Source organism: Typopeltis vanoorti, chromosome 10 (assembly GCF_054136105.1).
Source record: "Typopeltis vanoorti isolate ZY-2024b chromosome 10, IOZ_Tvanoo_1.0, whole genome shotgun sequence".
NCBI lineage: Eukaryota > Metazoa > Arthropoda > Arachnida > Uropygi > Thelyphonidae > Typopeltis > Typopeltis vanoorti.
This window is the reverse complement of record NC_143558.1, coordinates 86,513,225-86,531,264: the sequence shown is the minus strand read 5'-3', so window position 1 is coordinate 86,531,264 and position 18,040 is coordinate 86,513,225. Positions and strand designations below refer to the sequence as shown.

Sequence of the window (18,040 nt, the reverse complement as noted above, 5' to 3'; positions counted from 1 at the left end):
ATCATAATCGTTCAAAGCTACGGTTTCGATGGTTTTCTTTACTCTGGTGCTTTTTTTTTTTTTTTTTTTAGGAGATTTAAATTTTGGCTTACCTTTACCTTTTGATTCCCTACGAATTCTTTTAACAGTCGACCCTGATACGCCCGCAATTGCACTTGCATGTTTTATGACTGGAGAAAGGGGAACAAGGAGAAGATTCTTTTTTTGCAGAATGTCAGCACATTATACAATATTCTTTTGCAAGGGCTACTGAAATGTTTAATAACAGAACTTGTTAACTGTACTGGATCCATCATACAAATTAATAATAAAAAAATAATGCCAAAAAGTGACAACAAAAATCAAGCTAGTACTAGTACAGCGACAGACAAGAAAGCACGTGATTTCAGCATGAATCGACTATTTGCAAAATGCCAAGGAGAGATCTACAAATGGTGGGTGAACTATAGTAGGAGTAGATGATATTCAACCAGAAATGCTCAAGTATGGAGGCATAGGAGTTTTACAGTGGCTACACTGCATAGTTTAGAAGACCTGGACAGAGGGATGAATTCCAGATGAATGGAGAAGAGCTCTCATAGTACCCATATATAAATAGGGAAATAAAACTGAATGTGAGAATTACAGAGGTGTTTCTCTACTGAGTGTTCCTGGTAAGATATATGCAAGTATACTTGAGAAACGGTTGAGAAGGATTTTGGAAGAGAAGCTTGGTGAAGAACAAGCCGGATTCAGGCCATATAGATGCTGGCAGGATCAGATTTTCACTTTACGACAGATAGTTGAGAAATCATGGGAATATAACAAAGATCTGTATTTAAGTTTTGTAGATCTGGAAAAGGCTTGTGACAAGGTGCTAAGAGAGAAGCTATTCAACACGCTACAGTTATATGGTGTCAATTGGGCATTATATCAAGCAATACCTAGTCTTTATTTGAGTTGTAAGTCAGCAATTAGAATTGAAGGAAGTACAGGAAGGTGGTTTAATATTAAATCTCGTGTGAGACAAGGATGTACATTATCCCCTCTGTTATTCATTATCTATATGGATCACATTATGAAGGAAAGTGGTATTAAACCTGATATCAAAATTGGAGTTGTTAATGTCAGCTCTTTGCTTTATGCAGATGATGTTATACTTCTAAGTAAATCCTCTGCAAGATTTCCGACTAAATTGAATAGCTGTTGTAATATATATGGTATGAAGGTCAGCAATAACAAGACACAGTGAATGAAAATAGGCAGAAACATTGAACGTATCAACTGCATTGTGAATGGTGAATCTATTGAACAAGTAAAACATCCATCTGCTTAGGCACGATTTTTAGTGATGATGGTAAATTAAGTATGGAAATAGACAACAGAATCATCAAAGCTGGTATGGTAAGAAGTCATCTGAATAAAATGATATGGAATAAGAGGGAATTTAGTCAAAACAGTAAATTAGCTGTATAGAATAGAGTATTTTAACTTACGGATCTGAGAGCTAAGCTAAAAATAAAACACTTCACCAAAGACTAGAGGCTGCAAATATGAGAGTCCTGAGGAAGATTAGGGGGGTCATGAACAGATGGCATCAATGGCAATACCATATTAAAAAAGGATATTAGGAAAGAATTTTACATTGTTAGCAGAGCTCATCTCGGGTAGTATGGTCACTTAAATAGAATGGGAGAGGAAAGATTAGCAAAACAAGTGTTCTCTGCCAGGTTGGCAGGAAAATGACCCAGAGGAAGACCAAGATATAAGTGGACTGATATAGTAAAAAGTGACTTAAACGATAGAAATATAAGATCTGATAATGTTGGAGTCTTGGTAGGTAACAGACTGATAAAGAGGAAAATTGTAGATTGGACGTTAGTAATGATGTAATTTTTCATGTAGTACAATCATATCCTGTACACCCCTTGAGGGTATATATCAGGAATTTGATGACGATGATGACCCCTGTGTGTGCGCGCGTGTGCATGCATGCGTGTATGTAAAACTTAGCACTGTAACTACTTTTTTTAAAACTAATTTTTGCCATGCTTTCTTCTTGCAACAGTTTTTCTCTGTTTGCCTGTCCATATCCCCTTGTAAAAAACTCTACATGAATAATTGCATGCTTCACATTTTACATGAAACCTATCAGCAAATTTCAACCATGCTACACGGCTACCTCAGGAGGAAGATATTACTGCCATCCATAGACTTCTTTGGTCATTCAGAATCTAAAAGAGTTTCAAAGCATGATTTTTCCTAAAATTTTTAAATTTTACTAACTTTGTTAGGAAAATTTTGAAATTTCCAGGGAAGTAGGCTATTTTGCACTCTTGTGGTATTTTTCATGACTAGTATGGAAGGGATTAAAATAGCATGGATTTTTTTTATGTTAAGAGAATTTCTTTCTTTGCATTTGTTATTATGAGATTTGACTATATAAAACTTTCTGAATATTCAAAGGAGTAAGTGTTCTTGTTTAGTTAATATAATTTGAAAGGAAATGGTATAAGGCAATTTTTTTTTTTCTTCCCCTTCTCCCACAAGCTGGGTCGTATATATCTAGATATGCTAAACGTCTACAAAGTTATGAGTGAAAATATAAGTGCTGCGATTGCACTCAATGGAGAAAGTGTTACTAAACAGCCACTAATTCGAAGTATGAGAACTGTAAAGAAAGAAACTTTGAAGCTGATTTCAGGTTGGGTCAGCAGATCAACTGATCCCCAAATGGTAAGAAATAAATCACATATTTATTACAAGTATTTTATTCACATCTGATTTTTAATATTTTCCATAATTTTGGTGTAACGTATTTTTTAAAACAAGTTGATAGTTTTTAATAACAGCAATAGCTTAAATTTCGTTGTTTATAGACATTTGTTGGAATATTTTATTGACATTCTTCTTCTTACATTGGCTTTATTATTCTCTAAACACACACACACACTGCTGTTCATGAATTAAGGAACAAAGAAAATAATGGCAGGAGACAACATATGAAAATTAGTTACATTATGTAAAAAGTGATGCTGAATTTGGTTATTGTAAAAAAAAAGAAAAAAAAAAAAAGATTTCTGCTATCAGCAGTATATGAGCCATGGTGTAAAAGCTGGCAATTATATATTTGATTTAATCCTTTATCCAAGTGTAAGCAAGCAAAGTTTGCGTCTGAAGTATTTTCAGAAGACTGGGGCAACTCATGGCAAAGGTGGTATAAGTTTTCATCATTTGCCTTAGTATCCCATAATGCAAAGCACATCTCCTTGCGGACATGTATAATGCTATGCATTAAGGGAAGGGTCACTACCCAGACCGGTTTCGACCTTTATTAAGGTCTCATCAGTGGGAGCCAAACCCAGAGATGGTGATACTAAGGTGGAACTAATGGACAAGTCATATTTCCATATGCCAGTTGGCAAAAGGTGTCACACCTTATTATTAAACTTCTCTGGATTAGAGATAAGTTGATGGAAGTTTTTTCACTTGGCTATGCTACCAATTATATATTTGTGTGAAATCTCATAAAAAAAAATAGAAATATTTTTTCTATGTCGATTTTACATGGACAATTAAATTATGTATTATACTTGTAAGTAAACGAATGTATAACTCACTGTACTGAGATAAATGTTGTAACTAAATGTTAAAATATTTGAATGAGAACCACTAGATTTGTAACTAAAGTTAAGCTCAGACAGGATTAGGCTAGGCGACCTAAGGCTAGCAACAGTCGTGAGGGTCACTGGATTATGAGTTTTCCCACCAAAACCCAGCGATAGCGTGGGTGACAGAGAAAACACTCCAGTCAATCCGGGGGACTTTAGAGAAGGGCCAAGGTCGGGAGAATGATATAAAAAACAGAAATTGAGTGGCTACGGGGCTCTCGTTTCGAAGTTTTTTCCTGTGCCAGGCCTTTCCGAGGAAGAGGGAGAGCCACGTTCCCACTAGTAGCAGAGACGGCCTTTCCAAGATATCCCACCATGAGATTCCCCAATGATCTACTTGCGTGCTGATTTATCGCAGCCGTGTCCTAGTGCCCAGTCGAAAGTTAGCTGGGAAGAAGCGGAACATGCCCGTAAGCCTTGAGGATCTATGATTGTGTAATGAACTAGAAAGATTGTAAGTAGAATGTTTCATGTAATATCCTAGATTGTAAAGTTCAAACAACAAATGTTGGTTCTGTTATCTAGTGGCATAGAAGGTGTTAGAAAGAATCGGAAAGTCGTATTTTAGTTTGAATGTGAATAGTAGAATACAGAGTTTTAAAGATTTGCTCATGTTGCGTAATGCTAAGAGTGGATGTGGTTTAAGTTTTGCCTTTTATGTTTACAACGTGAGAGAAAGTTAAGTATGTTTAGTATCATCCAGGTGTCTGAATGTGTAATGTGTAATTACGATTTCTTTGTCTTAAAGCTTAAGCGAAATGCTTAATTGATTTGTGGAGAATTTGACGTGACAAGTATTGTCTCCAGTGTACTCTTGTTGTCTTAGTTAGAACCAACACATGATATGTGTTTGAATGTTGTATATAATTTGTCTTAGTAAGAATAAACATGTTGTTTTTGTTAACAGCTTTCCTGATCTTGTTTAGCCAATGCACTTCTCATAAAAATACCGAACCTGTGTGACCTACGAGTAGTAATAGCCATGACTGACTGATTAATTAATAGGAGTTGCTTGAGATAGTTAAATTAAGAGTTGTTTTTGTGCTTAGCTGAATATTTCTCTTTTATGTAAGGGAAGGAACAACAATTCTTTTACGCGATCCTTAATGCCACAGGTCGATTTAAAAAAAAAATTTTTTTTTTTTTTTTAAGGATCAATACAAGTGAAATACAGCAAAGTAGATTAGGGACTTGGCTCGAGCCAGTCGCTTTTCCTGAGTACAATCAATTTGAGCACGTGTAAGAGCACACCTACAGCCTTGAAGGGGGTGGGGTAAAACTATGTTAAGGACTAAAGGATTAAGATTGAGTTTTATGCATGAATTAGAAATTGAAAAGTCTATAGACAGTTTGAACTAGCTCAAGCAACTACAATATAAAATAATAAAACAAAGAAAAAATATAAAGATAATTTTTACATTAGATTTAATTCTTTATCCAAGTATAAGCAAACAAAGTTTGCACCTGAAGTATTTTCAGGACTTGGGCAACTCATGGCAAAGGTGGTATAAGTTCTCATCTCTTGCCTTAGTATCCCATAATGCAAAGCACATCTCCTTACAGACATGTATAATGCTATGCATTAAAGGAAGGGTCACTTCCCAGATTGTTTTCGACCTTTATTGCAGTCTCTTCAGTGGGAGCCAGACCCAGAGATGGTGATACTAAGGTGGAAGTAATGTAGAAGTCATATTTTCATATGCCAGTTGCAAAACGTGTCACACCTTATTACACTTGGGTAAAGGATTAAATCAGATATATAATTGGTAGCATAACAAAGTGAAAAAACTTCCATTAACTTATCTCTAATCCAGAGAATTTTAATAATAAGGTGTGACACCTTTTGGCAACTGGCATATGGAAATATTACTTCTACCTTAGTATCACCACCTCTGGGTCTAGCTCCCACTGATGCGACCCCAATAAAGGTCGAAACCGGTCTGGGTAGTGACCCTTCCCTTAATGCATAGTATTATATATGTTTGCAAGGAGATGTGCTTTGCATTATAGGATACTAATGCAAGTGATGAGAACTTATACCACCTCTGCCATGAGTTGCCCCAGTCTTGAAAATACTTCAGGTGCAAACTTTGTTTGCTTACACTTGGATAAAGCATTAAATCAAATATATAATTGGTAGCATAGCCAAGTGAAAAAAAAACTTCTATCAATATAAAAGCTGACATTTTGTAGTGGCTTTCTATTTCATGGATATGCTGCAAGACATCATTTAACCACTGAATTTGTCTGAGACTAAAGACTGGTCAGCCAGATTCAACCACCTGGCTAGATAGCCAAAGGTTGCATGGTTCCACAGGCTGGAACCAATTGGAATTGGTTCCAGCCTGTCACAACAAGCATCCTGGAGATACAGTGAGTTAAAGCAGTGTTTTAATTTAACTGAGGAATGATATTCAAACATCACTTTTTCTGCTGCTAAAGAATTTTAAAAAGGAAAAAATAAGTACATCTGTAAATTTGCAAAATTACTAAAAAATATTTGAACAACCTTCAAAAAAGCTATAAAAACCTGTCATTATTCAAGTGTGCTGTCGCACATAAAAAAAGTAAATAGATAAAAAAACTACTGAATAAATTATGATACAAACTGAAAGAAGGATTCACATCTTTCTTAACCATGTGACAAAAAATATCAGACTTGATGCAGAATGTGTTAACCGAAACTGCCAAAAAGCAACCTCTCCCACAATGAATTCAAAGCACTAGCAGAGATGAAGAATAACAAAAGTATTAGACATGAAAAGTGGATAAGAGGAGTGCTGTAGTAATTCTTAATTAACATAATTACAACACAAACTTACCTCTCTGCTTAAGGATCACTCTACCAAGTACCCTTGGACTGTGATCCCATAAACACTCAGATCAAAGGCTCCTGAAAGAGTTACCTCCTCACCTGTGGAAATTATGAACTTAAACCATACAATCTCTCTCTCCCCTGCCAGATATACAGGCTGCCAAGAATTCACAAACAGAATGTGCCTTTTCTCCAGTTGTGGATGGTGTTTATTCCCTAGCATACAAACTAGCAAAACACTTAGCCAAAGTGCTCACTCTGTATAGAAAGACCTCACAATCCAACACACTGACATAATGGTCAGTTTTAATATCTCCTATTTATTCACCAGTGTTTCTCTTAAGGACTTCTTATCCGAGCACAATTTCCTATCATATTTCTCAGCTTTAAGTTAACAGTGAACTTGGACTATTCCATTTATCAAGGAAAATTCTACATACAAATGCAGGGGACAGCCATGGAGTCTCCACTTTCTTGTCCCATGCAGACTTTTGAAGAAAAAGCCTTAACCTCTATCTAACATACATACAGTTTGGTTATTTAGATGAGTGTTCCCTATTTATTTGGCTACTTGACTTAACAACCAGCTTCTCAGATACAGTTCACCTTGTGTGTGGGGGGGGGGGGGGGGGGGCAGAATCTCACCTTCCTGAGTACAGACGGATCCTTATTCTCAGTTTACATATAACACCCCATACACACAGGTAAATACATTCACTAAGTCATCCTCCCCCAACGTTAGTAGAATTATTAAAACCCTTTACAACAGGACAAAATTGATTAGTTCTTATAATAAGAATGCCTTTGCCACTGAATTTGAACACATTTACAACACTGTTCCTTAACTAATGGCTACAATCCTCACCAAATCAGAAAAAAAATATATATATATATGTATATTATTTCTGGGAAAACTCCCATGTTACTCCTCATTATAAACTATTATAATACAGCTATATCGCCTGCTTCAGTTTAGGAGTACCCCTGTTTAAATGTCATTGGCTATTTACTCATGGGTTCTTAGGGCATTATGAGTGTAGATGTACTAAAAAGTATATGTAGCTTAAGGAATAGAAATTGCACATACCTTTTTCTGGGTGTTGTGGCTTTTCCTCTGTCTGCGATGTCGAGAACTGCAGGGTGTGTGTGTGTGGGGGGGGTAGGCAGTTTGGTAGAATAAGTTAGAAAAACCCGGGTTTTTTTTTTTTTTTTTCCGTAATATGTAGAAACATATACTTTTATATAGGGTGGGGAAAAAAGTGAAAGGGTTAATTTTTTAAAATAGGGAGGGGGAAGGGGAACTGAAGCAGGCGATATAGCTGTATTATAATAGTATATATATATATATATATATTAAAACCCCAACACTGCACTTCCTTTCTCCTCCCTCTTTCTCCAGAACAAGGACTACATAGAATCTGTTATCATCCCATATATCTCAGGCATATTTGGAAAAAAAAAAAAAAAAAAAAGGTGGGGGGGGGGGCATCATTTATAAAAAACATACAACTTTATGACCATTTAAAGATCATATAAAAAAAATGCATCTCTTATCTGCACTCCCAACATGCCAGACAGCAAACATCACAATCACCAAATGCAAGGATGACTACATCTGGTTCTACAAATGTGGCCAGTTGTGGCATACTGATCCTGTCTTGGATAATGGAATAAATGCCACCTTACTCCTCAGGAGCAAATCCAAATATGAAAGACTTTTCCTAGAATGTGCCTCAGCCTTAAAGAAGTACACAACCTCAGCAATTTGATTGTGTGAAACTGCCTGAAATCTGGGAAGCATTTATCCTTAGAATTTTAGCCCAACATTCAAGAATATCTATCTGGGCCCGCTAGGTGACGCTATTTAGAACTTCTGCTTCGGTCATACTTATCCTATAGTACCCTCATGCACATAAATTTATTTATTATTCCCTGAAGATGGCAATTTGACTTTGCAAATATTGGAAATATTAGCATTTTTCTAAGTAATTATTGTGTATATTGTAAGTTCCTTATTTAATGTTTTTTTTTTTTTTTAACACATTTAAATTTAAACTATTGAATGATGGTTGGTACTTTTGAAAAGTGTCAGAAATTATAATGACTTTATGAAATGTCAGCTTGTTTTAAGATAAGCTGACATTTCATATAAGTATCTCTACAAACAGGCTTAAATCGATCAAAATGACAGATTTTAACATGGTGTAGAATCCAGATTTCATTCAGTTACATCCAGCCAGTGCAGAAATAGAATAATTTAATATGGAAATTTGGATAACATTAATCTAACAGTTCATTATATAATTATACACTTTTAGGAATGCACATAAAAACTAGACTTTTTGAAGACTTGAAGATCAAGTAAGATATGAGTTAGACTGAAGGTGGCTATTCATTATATTTTCAGTTGCATTATTATATTCCAGCATAAAGATGTTCTTAAATTCACATGTAGAAAACACAAGACATAAGAAAAGTCTTTAATGTTAGATTTTATTTGGTTGCTATCCCCAGGTTACTTTCAGTAGTTATATGCTATTTGACCACAGTTGATTTTTTTTTAATATATATATTTTAATTATTAATCTAGTACCACTAGTCTGTGAAAGTTATTTCTGGTATCTGCTATAAATTTATTTATTACAAACATGAATAAACAATGAAAAAAATAAGCACTTCAAAGAACAAGAATACAAGGTAAATACAACAATCAGTTTACCAATTAAAATGGTTTCCACTTGGCAGAGAAATAATATTTAAAAGAATGTTTAAAAAGTATCTTGTGGGATGAAGCTTGCCTTCTTAGAAGCAGTTTTAAATATGAAGATCAGGCCTTTTACACAGCCTAACATGAATTGTAATGTTTCTCTCTCTCTTTTTCTTTCTCTTTCTTTCCTTCCTTCCAGAAGTTTGGGAGATTCTCATCTTATGTAAATATCAGAAATAGTTTTTAATATTATTTCTCTAGCACATGACAACCATTTTAATTGGTAAACTGATTGTTACATCTATCTCATATTCCTGTTCTTTGAAGTGCTTGTTGTTTCCACACACTGACAATGTACTATTGATTTCAGCCAACCCATCTTCATTCATTCGTTATCCAATTAAATAATCACAAATGGATCACTTCACAAAAAAGTGAGAATGTAGTACATTAAGATCAGAAGCCCAGTCAGTTCCCTGCATTCCTTGTAGGCTATGTGGAGGTTTCCTTTTAGTTTGTAGTTTTGTCTTTAAGCAGTCCCTCAATGATTTAATTTTGATTCATTTGTAGTTTACAGTATCATAGCTACTTTGAAATATTGTAGACTTTTTAAAGGCTGAACTCAAGCTTATGATTTTGAATTGTGGCTTGTTATTTTCAGCATGTCATTTTTAAAATGGATAATTGGTTTCAGCTGAAAATGGGATATCATCACTATCTAAGAGATAACGAAAGTTTATTTTTCACTTGGTTAGGCTATAATAAATTTAGTTTAATCCTTTATCCAAGTGTGAGCAAACAAAGTTTGTGCCTGAAAATATCTTCAGGACTGAGGTAAGGTAGTACAACATCGGGCAACTCGTAGCAAAGGTGGACCAAGCTAACATCACTCCTATCCTAGTATCTCCCATAATCCAAACAACATCTCTTTGCGGATATGTATAATGTTATGCATTAAGGGAACTTCTGGGCCTGGCTCCCACTGAAGAGACCACAATTAAGGTCAAAACTAGTCTGGGTAGTGGCCATTCCCTTATTGCATAACATTATACATATCCGCAAGGAGATGTGTTTTGCATTATTGGAGATATTGAGATAGGAGTGATGTTAGCTTGGTCCACCTTTGCTACGAGTTGCCCGGTGTTGTACTACCTTACCCCAGCACTGAAGATATTTTCAGGTGCAAACTTTGTTTGCTCACACAAATATAATCTTATATTTGTGTGATAGGATAAAGGATTAAACTAAATTTATTATATTATACTAAGAGATAACATATTCACCTAATATAGTATGCTGTTAGGTATCCACTGGCTGCTCAGCTTCATAGGCAAATATAAAACATTTTTGTATGCTTTTTATTTTAATTTCTAATTTGAACGCAACATGCTGTCACATTTCAATTGAGGGTTTATTTTATTTGAGATGGATGGTGTGTCCAGAGTGACTAATCTTGAGAGAGCTGAATCCTCCAGAAAAGCATACAACAGGGCCACTTTTTCAGAGCATTCACACCATATGCTACTTTCAACAGCTCCAACATTTCAGTAGCAGTTTTACCAGTTTACACACAGATCTTTATTGATTTTGCAATAGCCAACTAGCAAATTGATCTATCGGTTTGAGGTTTACTCATATGAAATCAACCAAATCACCACACTGCGACTCTATGCTGCCATTCTGGGAATTAAATTGTCACACCTCATATTTATCATACAGATATGGCAATTGTGTTTTAGTTATCTTTATACAGAATACAAATATTTTAGAAGCAAATATAAAGGAACAGTATTATACTAATATCAAAAACTTATATATCAGCATTACTGACTTAAGGAAAGATAATTTCTATTTCTTATTTGTGCAAAGAAATATTTTAATGAAAATATTTTGAGCTGCTTCAAAATGAGTACATTATGAATAATGCAGTCATTTTGGAGGATATCATTTCTGATACAGAAAAATCAAGGAAAATTCATTTTTTATGAATGACTATTTGTTTACCAAATTCTACTGCAGCTTGTCATTTGTATTCTGGATAATGTTGATTTTCAGAGGCCATTTTAATATTTATTACTGGTTTCCTTGGAAGGCTGAACTTAAGAAATTAATTGAGAATTGTTTGAAGAAATATAAATGTTCTTGAGGAAAGCATAGATATATAATTTTTATATATCTATGCGTTATGAGGTAATATAAATAAGGTTGCATTCTCTCTCTCCAGAAATATTTTTATAACTCTACTCATCTTGTTTACAAGCCTAGAGAATTAAGTAAAATAAAACTGCTTCACTGTTTTTTTTTTTTTTTTTTTTTTTTTTTTTTTTTTTTTTTCCTCACTATGATTATTTAAAAATTTTTTTTTTCCCTCACTATGATTCTTATTTTTTATTTTGCTTATGACTAAATAACCACTTACTATTTTGAATCTCACGTGTAATCTTGTATCCTGAACCCAGTGTAATGATATCACTGTCAATAAAAGACAGTATTAATATTTACTTATCTTTTTGTGTGCTCTTAATGTGTATCTTTATATTAGATTGTAGTGTTAGTAATGACTAGTCTGTGGTATGAAAAGAAAGTTTTTATCCAAAATTTTTCCACAACATTCTGCATGTTTGCAGCTTGTTTCCTCCTCTGCTAATTAATAGATCTCCAACTAGAAACAGTTTTTGCTGTCTCATTGGCCATTTTGTCATAATTGAAAAATTGTTGAAGGAAAAGAGAAATTACTATAGTACAAGCTGGGTTTATGTCGAGACTGGATTTTTATTTTACGACATTCAGGAAACCATGGCAATATTATAAGAATTGTATTTAAGGTTTGCATCTGAAGAGGCAAAAGGTGTCTGGGTAAAATGCTTTCAAAATATTATAATTGCATAGCGTAAATGAAACATTATACAGAGCAGTCTTGAGCATATAAGCTGCACTTATATTATGATGTTATACTTCACTTGTAAAGTTACTGTACATCCACAGATGCGAGACCCTTCGACATTTCTGCACATGTCAAAAGAAGGAGAATCCATTCCAATAATAGGGTAATCAGTCCGTCTTGTGGGATGAGTTGTTTATTATTATCATGTCAGAAAATTAACTTTTTTTAAAGTGGTAACTATTTTGCTTATATAGCAGTTGGAAAATTTTACGTATAAAGCACGTGATTTCGCTTGTTGATGACCAATTTGTACATCCTTTATTTCTTTTTCCCCTTCACCATGAATTGACCCTTTTTTGCAGGTTGCCAGGCTAGGCTCTCGGATCTTTGGTCAGACCGTACCTTTATGAATTTGAAGGGTATACAAAAAGATGATTTGATGTTTAAGCAAAGCTTCATGTTGTTATCAGTATAGACATACTTTGAAGAAAAGTTTATAGTCTTTTGGCAGTAATTTTTTTTTCTGTTCAGCGTGGTGAGACATCATCCTGCTTATGTGTTTGTTCACTGTGATGATGTTTAGTTTTATTCTACATAAGACTAAATGATTACTTACTATTTCAAATCTATGTAAGCAGTTCCATGATTGTATGTATTCCATGGTCTCTAGAGCTGGTTTTGCAGTCTTTCATCGTTAAAATACATTTAAAAAAAAAAAAAAAGTAGTCAGAGAGAGAGAAAGCATGTTTCACTCCTGAATGAATTGACTACTTTCAGTACTTGAACAGCAGTAAATTCAAAGTGAAATCAACAGTTTAGAAACATGGAAAATATCATCTGCACCATTCTAAGTGTTAAAAAAACACTTAGATAAAGAACAGATATAATACTCAATTGAAATTTAGGTAGAACTTTTAGTGAAAATAGCAGTGATAATGCTAACAGATTCACTTAAGCTGAAATGAAACATATTTCTGTTTTATTCAATCCATTTAAGTGTTTCATGGTGTAATACTTTGATGGTGAAAATGGTATTAATAAACAGTAATTGTTAGTAGTATTCGTTAAAAATAAAACTTCATCTGAGTTAATTTTGGTCTTTTCATGTTTTTCAGAATCAGGGTAGTAATTGAATAAGCTTGATTGGTCATTAGGGGATAGAAGTGGTCCTATATGTAAGTCCTTCCCCATCCCCAACATATCTCTGGTTTATTATAGTCTGTAATTTGTTTTTGATTTTCTTCTGTCTCCTAGATGAGGTTCTAATAGTTGAATCCTTGATTTAGATACTGAGATTAGAGATTACTGCTAACCAAAACACTTCATTCCAGTGACATAATGGACCATTATAATGCCCTGAAGTTCTTGTCTAACTACTTTATGTTTGCGGGCTGTTTGTTAGCAAGAGTTACAAATCCTACTGCCTCAAAACTGACAAAGGGACATGCTTTAATCTGAACAGAGAACTTATATTGAGAAATGAAGTTCCTAATATCAGAATATCTTTTCCACAGAAAGAGAATGTAACTGCTGCTTGGGTGCCATTGAATTAACTTACTGGTATCCTCCGTTAACATGCATGAAATTAAAATACAGTATCTAAGCACTTAGATCAAATTTATTGATACTAATTATATGAAAATTATTCATATTATATGATTCCTTTTTCTCTTTCTTTCCAGGTATTAGAAAATTTCATTCCTCCTTTATTAGATGCTGTGTTACTTGATTATCAACGATGCACTGTTCCTTCAGCTAGAGAGCCAGAAGTTCTATCTACTATGGCAACAATTGTAAATAGATTAGAGGTGAGTATGATTTTTGTTTCTTAGTACATGTTTTTAGATATGCCATGCTTTAAATGCACCTGTACTCATTTTTTTTTTTTTTTAACAGGGACATGTAACTCCAGAGATTCCAAAAATATTTGATGCTGTGTTTGAATGTACCCTTGATATGATTAACAAGGTATTTTTATTAATTTTGTGTAGTTAATTTACTTTGTTGCTTTGAGTTTCTTATGGTGAGATAAAAAAAAAATAATAATAATCATAAATTCTGAAAGGTTCCTTTAATTTTTGCTAATTTTTGTAATAAGCAAGAGATTATTGGAACACTCAAAAGAGTATGATTCTGTTATTTATGTTTTCTGCTAATGAAAATCCATGGGCTTGTGTGAATTTACATAATCAAATTTATTGTTGGGTGCAATATTACCATAATAATGTCTCTTAAATTCTTCCGGTGTTCTGCAGGAGCTCTTGAAAAGTATGGTGCCTAAAGGGTTATATTTTTGTGGTTTGTTGTTTATATAACAACCTACACATTGTAGATTGTTAATGCTTGGAACTATAGTTGGTTTAGAGACTAGTAGTAGATGAGGAATTTATTAACATTTATAATACCTGTAGATCTGTAGAATAACTTAATGTGACAATAATTCAGTTAAGAGAATCTGCCTGATATAAGGTTCAATGTGATTTATTATTTAAGCATAATACACTTTGTTCTCTAAAATATAACTAAAGTTCTGTAAAAGTCATCATCAAATTCCTGCCATGTACCCTCAAGGGGTGTACAGGATATGATGGTACTACATGAAAAAAATTACATCATTATTAATTTCCTATCTACAATTTTCCTCCAATTCAGTCTGTTACTTGTCAAGACTCCAACATTATCAGATCTTATATTTCTATCGTCTAAAGCACTTTGTACCGTATCAATCCACCTATATCTTGGTCTTCCTCTGGGTCGTTTTGCAGCCAACCTGGCAGTGAACACTTGTTTTGCTAATCTTTCCTCTCCCATTCTATTTAAGTGACCATACCACCTGAGATTAGCTCTGCTAACACATTCCTGGATGCTGACAATGTCAAGTTCTTTCCTAATATCCTCGTTTTTAATATGATACTGCCATTGATGCCAGCTGTTCATGCCTATAATCTTTCTCAGGACTCTCATATCTGAAGTCTCTAGTCTTTGGTCAAGTGTTTTACTTCTGACCCAGCACTCAGATCCATAACTTAAAACTGGTTTGAACACTGTCTTGTATACAGCTAATTTAGTGTTCCGACTAATTTCTCTCTTATTCCATATGAATTTATTCAATTGACTTCCCACCATAAAAGCTTTGCTGATTCTGTTGTCTATTTCTATATTTAATTTACCATCTTCAGTAAAAATCGTGCCCAAATAGCTGAAATGTTTTACTTGTTCCACAGGTTCTCCATTCACAACACAATTGACATTTTCAATGATTCTGCCTATTTTCATTGTCTTTGTCTTTTTATTGCTGACCTTCATACCATATCTATTACAACACCTATTCAATTTAGTCAGAGAATCTTGCAGACTTGTAGCGGATTTCTTTAGAAGTATAACATCGTCTGCATAAAGGAAAGAGCTGACATTAACATCTCCAATTTTGATATCATGTTTAATACCACTTTCCTTCATAATGTGATCCATATAGATAATGAATAACAGAGGGGATAACGTACATCCTTGTCTCACACCAGATTTAACATTAAACCATCTTCCTGTACTTCCTTCAATTCTAACTGCTGACTTACAAATCAAATAAAGACGAGGTATTGCTTGATATAATGCCCCATTGACACCATATAACTGCAGCGTATTGAATAGCCTCTCTCTTGGCACCTTATCATATGCCTTTTCCAAATCGACAAAACTTAAATACAGATCTTTGTTATATTCCCAAGCTTTCTCGACTATTTGTCGTAAAGTGAAGATCTGATCCTGACAGCCTCTATTTGGCCTGAATCCAGCTTGTTCTTCACCAAGCTTTTCTTCCACAATTCTTCTCAACCGTTTCTCAAGTATACTTGCATAGATCTTGCCAGGAACACTCAGTAGGGAAATACCTCTGTAATTCTCACATGCAGTTTTATTTCCCTTTTTATATATGGGTACTATGAGAGCTTTACTCCAATCATCGGGAATTCGTCCCTCTGTCCAGACTTTCTGAACTATGCAGTGCAGCCACTGTAACACTCTTATACCACCATACTTCAGCATTTCTGGTCGAATATCATCTACTCCTGCTGCCTTTCCACATTTCAAGCCTTTGATGGCTTTTTCTACTTCAAGTATGGATATGTATTCCTGACTGCAAGCCTGGTCAGTGTTTTTTACCATTGTGCTGTCATCACTGCTTGTTTCATTTAGCAGTTTTTCAAAGTAATCACTCCATACTTCAAGGATATCTTTTTCTCCCGTTTTCATGTCACCCTTATCATCTCTAATTCCTTTTACAGCACATTTTCCTCCATTCTTAAGCTTCTTCAACAACCTCCAGAATATTTTGCCACCTTCTTGATATTTATTTTCTATATTCTTGCCAAAGTGCTCCCATGACTTTTGTTTAGCTAGTTTTACACAGTGTTTAGCATTCTTGCATTTGTCTCTATATTCTCTAAGAGAACAAGCTGACTTATTTGACAGGAACTTTTGATATGCTTTCTTCTTTTCCTTCACTGCCTCTTTAACTTCCTGTGTCCACCAGGGAGTTCTGATTTTTTTATCCTTAAAGACAACCTCACCACATGCCTCTCTGGCAGAATCAATCAATGTTTTCTTCAGAGTTTGCCACTGAATCTCCAAGGTTTGATTCCTGTTCTCAAACTCTTTCATTTTTTCTTCAATAATCTTTGTGTATTATAATCTACAGTTCACATCTGAGAGCTGCTCAACTTTTATTCGCTTTAAAACTTTCTTACATGTTATTCTTTTCAATATTAAATTCAATTTTATTCTGCTCAAGACTAAATAGTGATGACTTCCAATTTCAAATCCTCTGTACACTCTGGTGTCCTGCACCAGGGAGAAAACATCACTATCAACAATAACATAGTCAGTGAGACTATTCTTATTCCTTGCCTCTTCTCTCCATGTGAATTTGTGCACATTTTTATGTTGGAACATGGTGTTAGTAATAACCAGTCCATGTCCTGAGCAGAAATCCAACAGATATTTGCTTATTATTAGCTTTGCTCTTTTCTCCAAATTTTCCTAAAATATTTTTGTATATCTGAAAATCATTTCCTACTCTATTTAGATCCCCAACAGGGACCAACTTTTCCTTTTTCATTGTGTCAGTCGCTTTTTCTAAAGCCTCAAAAAATTCCTCCACTTCTACCTTAGTAGAACCTTCTGTGGACCATAGGCACAAATAAGACTCATTGTCCAGTTCCCCATTCTCATATTTGCCCACATTACTCTACTTGAGACTGACTGCCATTCAAGATTAGCCTCGTATTTTGTGTTGAATACTATGGCTACTCCTTCTTTTCCTTGATTGTCATTGCCTGAATATAACATTTTGTATTTATTGCTCAGAAAGATCTCACCAGTTTTGGTCTTTTTTGTTTCAGTCATCCCTATTATGTCGATCTGGTACTTATCTAATTCCTCCACTAGCTCCATTTCTTTGCCATTCAGGCTTCTTACGTTGATAGTACCGATCTTTAACTCTGGTGATGTTGAGTTGGGGTTTGTTTTCAGATTTGTTCTAGTAGCTGACTTTTCGCTGTTCGCCCTGGTTCCCTGGCGAAAACAACGGGGGCCTTGTTTAACCGGGCGACGCCCCAGCTAGCATGAAATTCTGTCATGTTGTACCATCATTTTTTTATTTTGGTTTAACCAATAAGAATACAATTTGGTTGGCTAAATCCCAAATTGCCAGCCCATCCTCGTTCGTTCAGTATCCAAGTAGATACCCAACAGGGTGCACCACAAGAAGGTGAGGATTGGACATTAGGTCAGAAGCCCTGGTCGGTTCTCCGCATTCCTTTAAAGGCTATGTGGAGGTCTCCTCTCAGTTATACAGGTTTGACCCTTAAGCACCCCGTTCTGTAAAAGTTTGTTCTGTAAATTCTGTAAAAGGAACTTTTACAGAACTTAATTATATTTTATTAGAAACAGGAAAACAAATTGTTACAAATGACCCTGAAGAAACTATA

General features: G+C 34.6%; 1 protein-coding gene across 1 annotated transcript in view; it reads left to right on the top strand.

Moving 5' to 3' along the window:
• LOC150102567 (exportin-1-like) overlaps nucleotides 1–18,040 on the top strand; it is a 448,940-nt gene that overhangs the window by 345,988 nt on the left and 84,912 nt on the right. Inside the window, exons 22-24 of the mRNA XM_090399503.1 lie at nucleotides 2,530–2,715; nucleotides 13,739–13,864; nucleotides 13,953–14,024. Coding sequence (XP_090255629.1) covers nucleotides 2,530–2,715; nucleotides 13,739–13,864; nucleotides 13,953–14,024 — 384 coding nt within the window. The remainder of the gene's footprint in view (nucleotides 1–2,529; nucleotides 2,716–13,738; nucleotides 13,865–13,952; nucleotides 14,025–18,040) is intronic.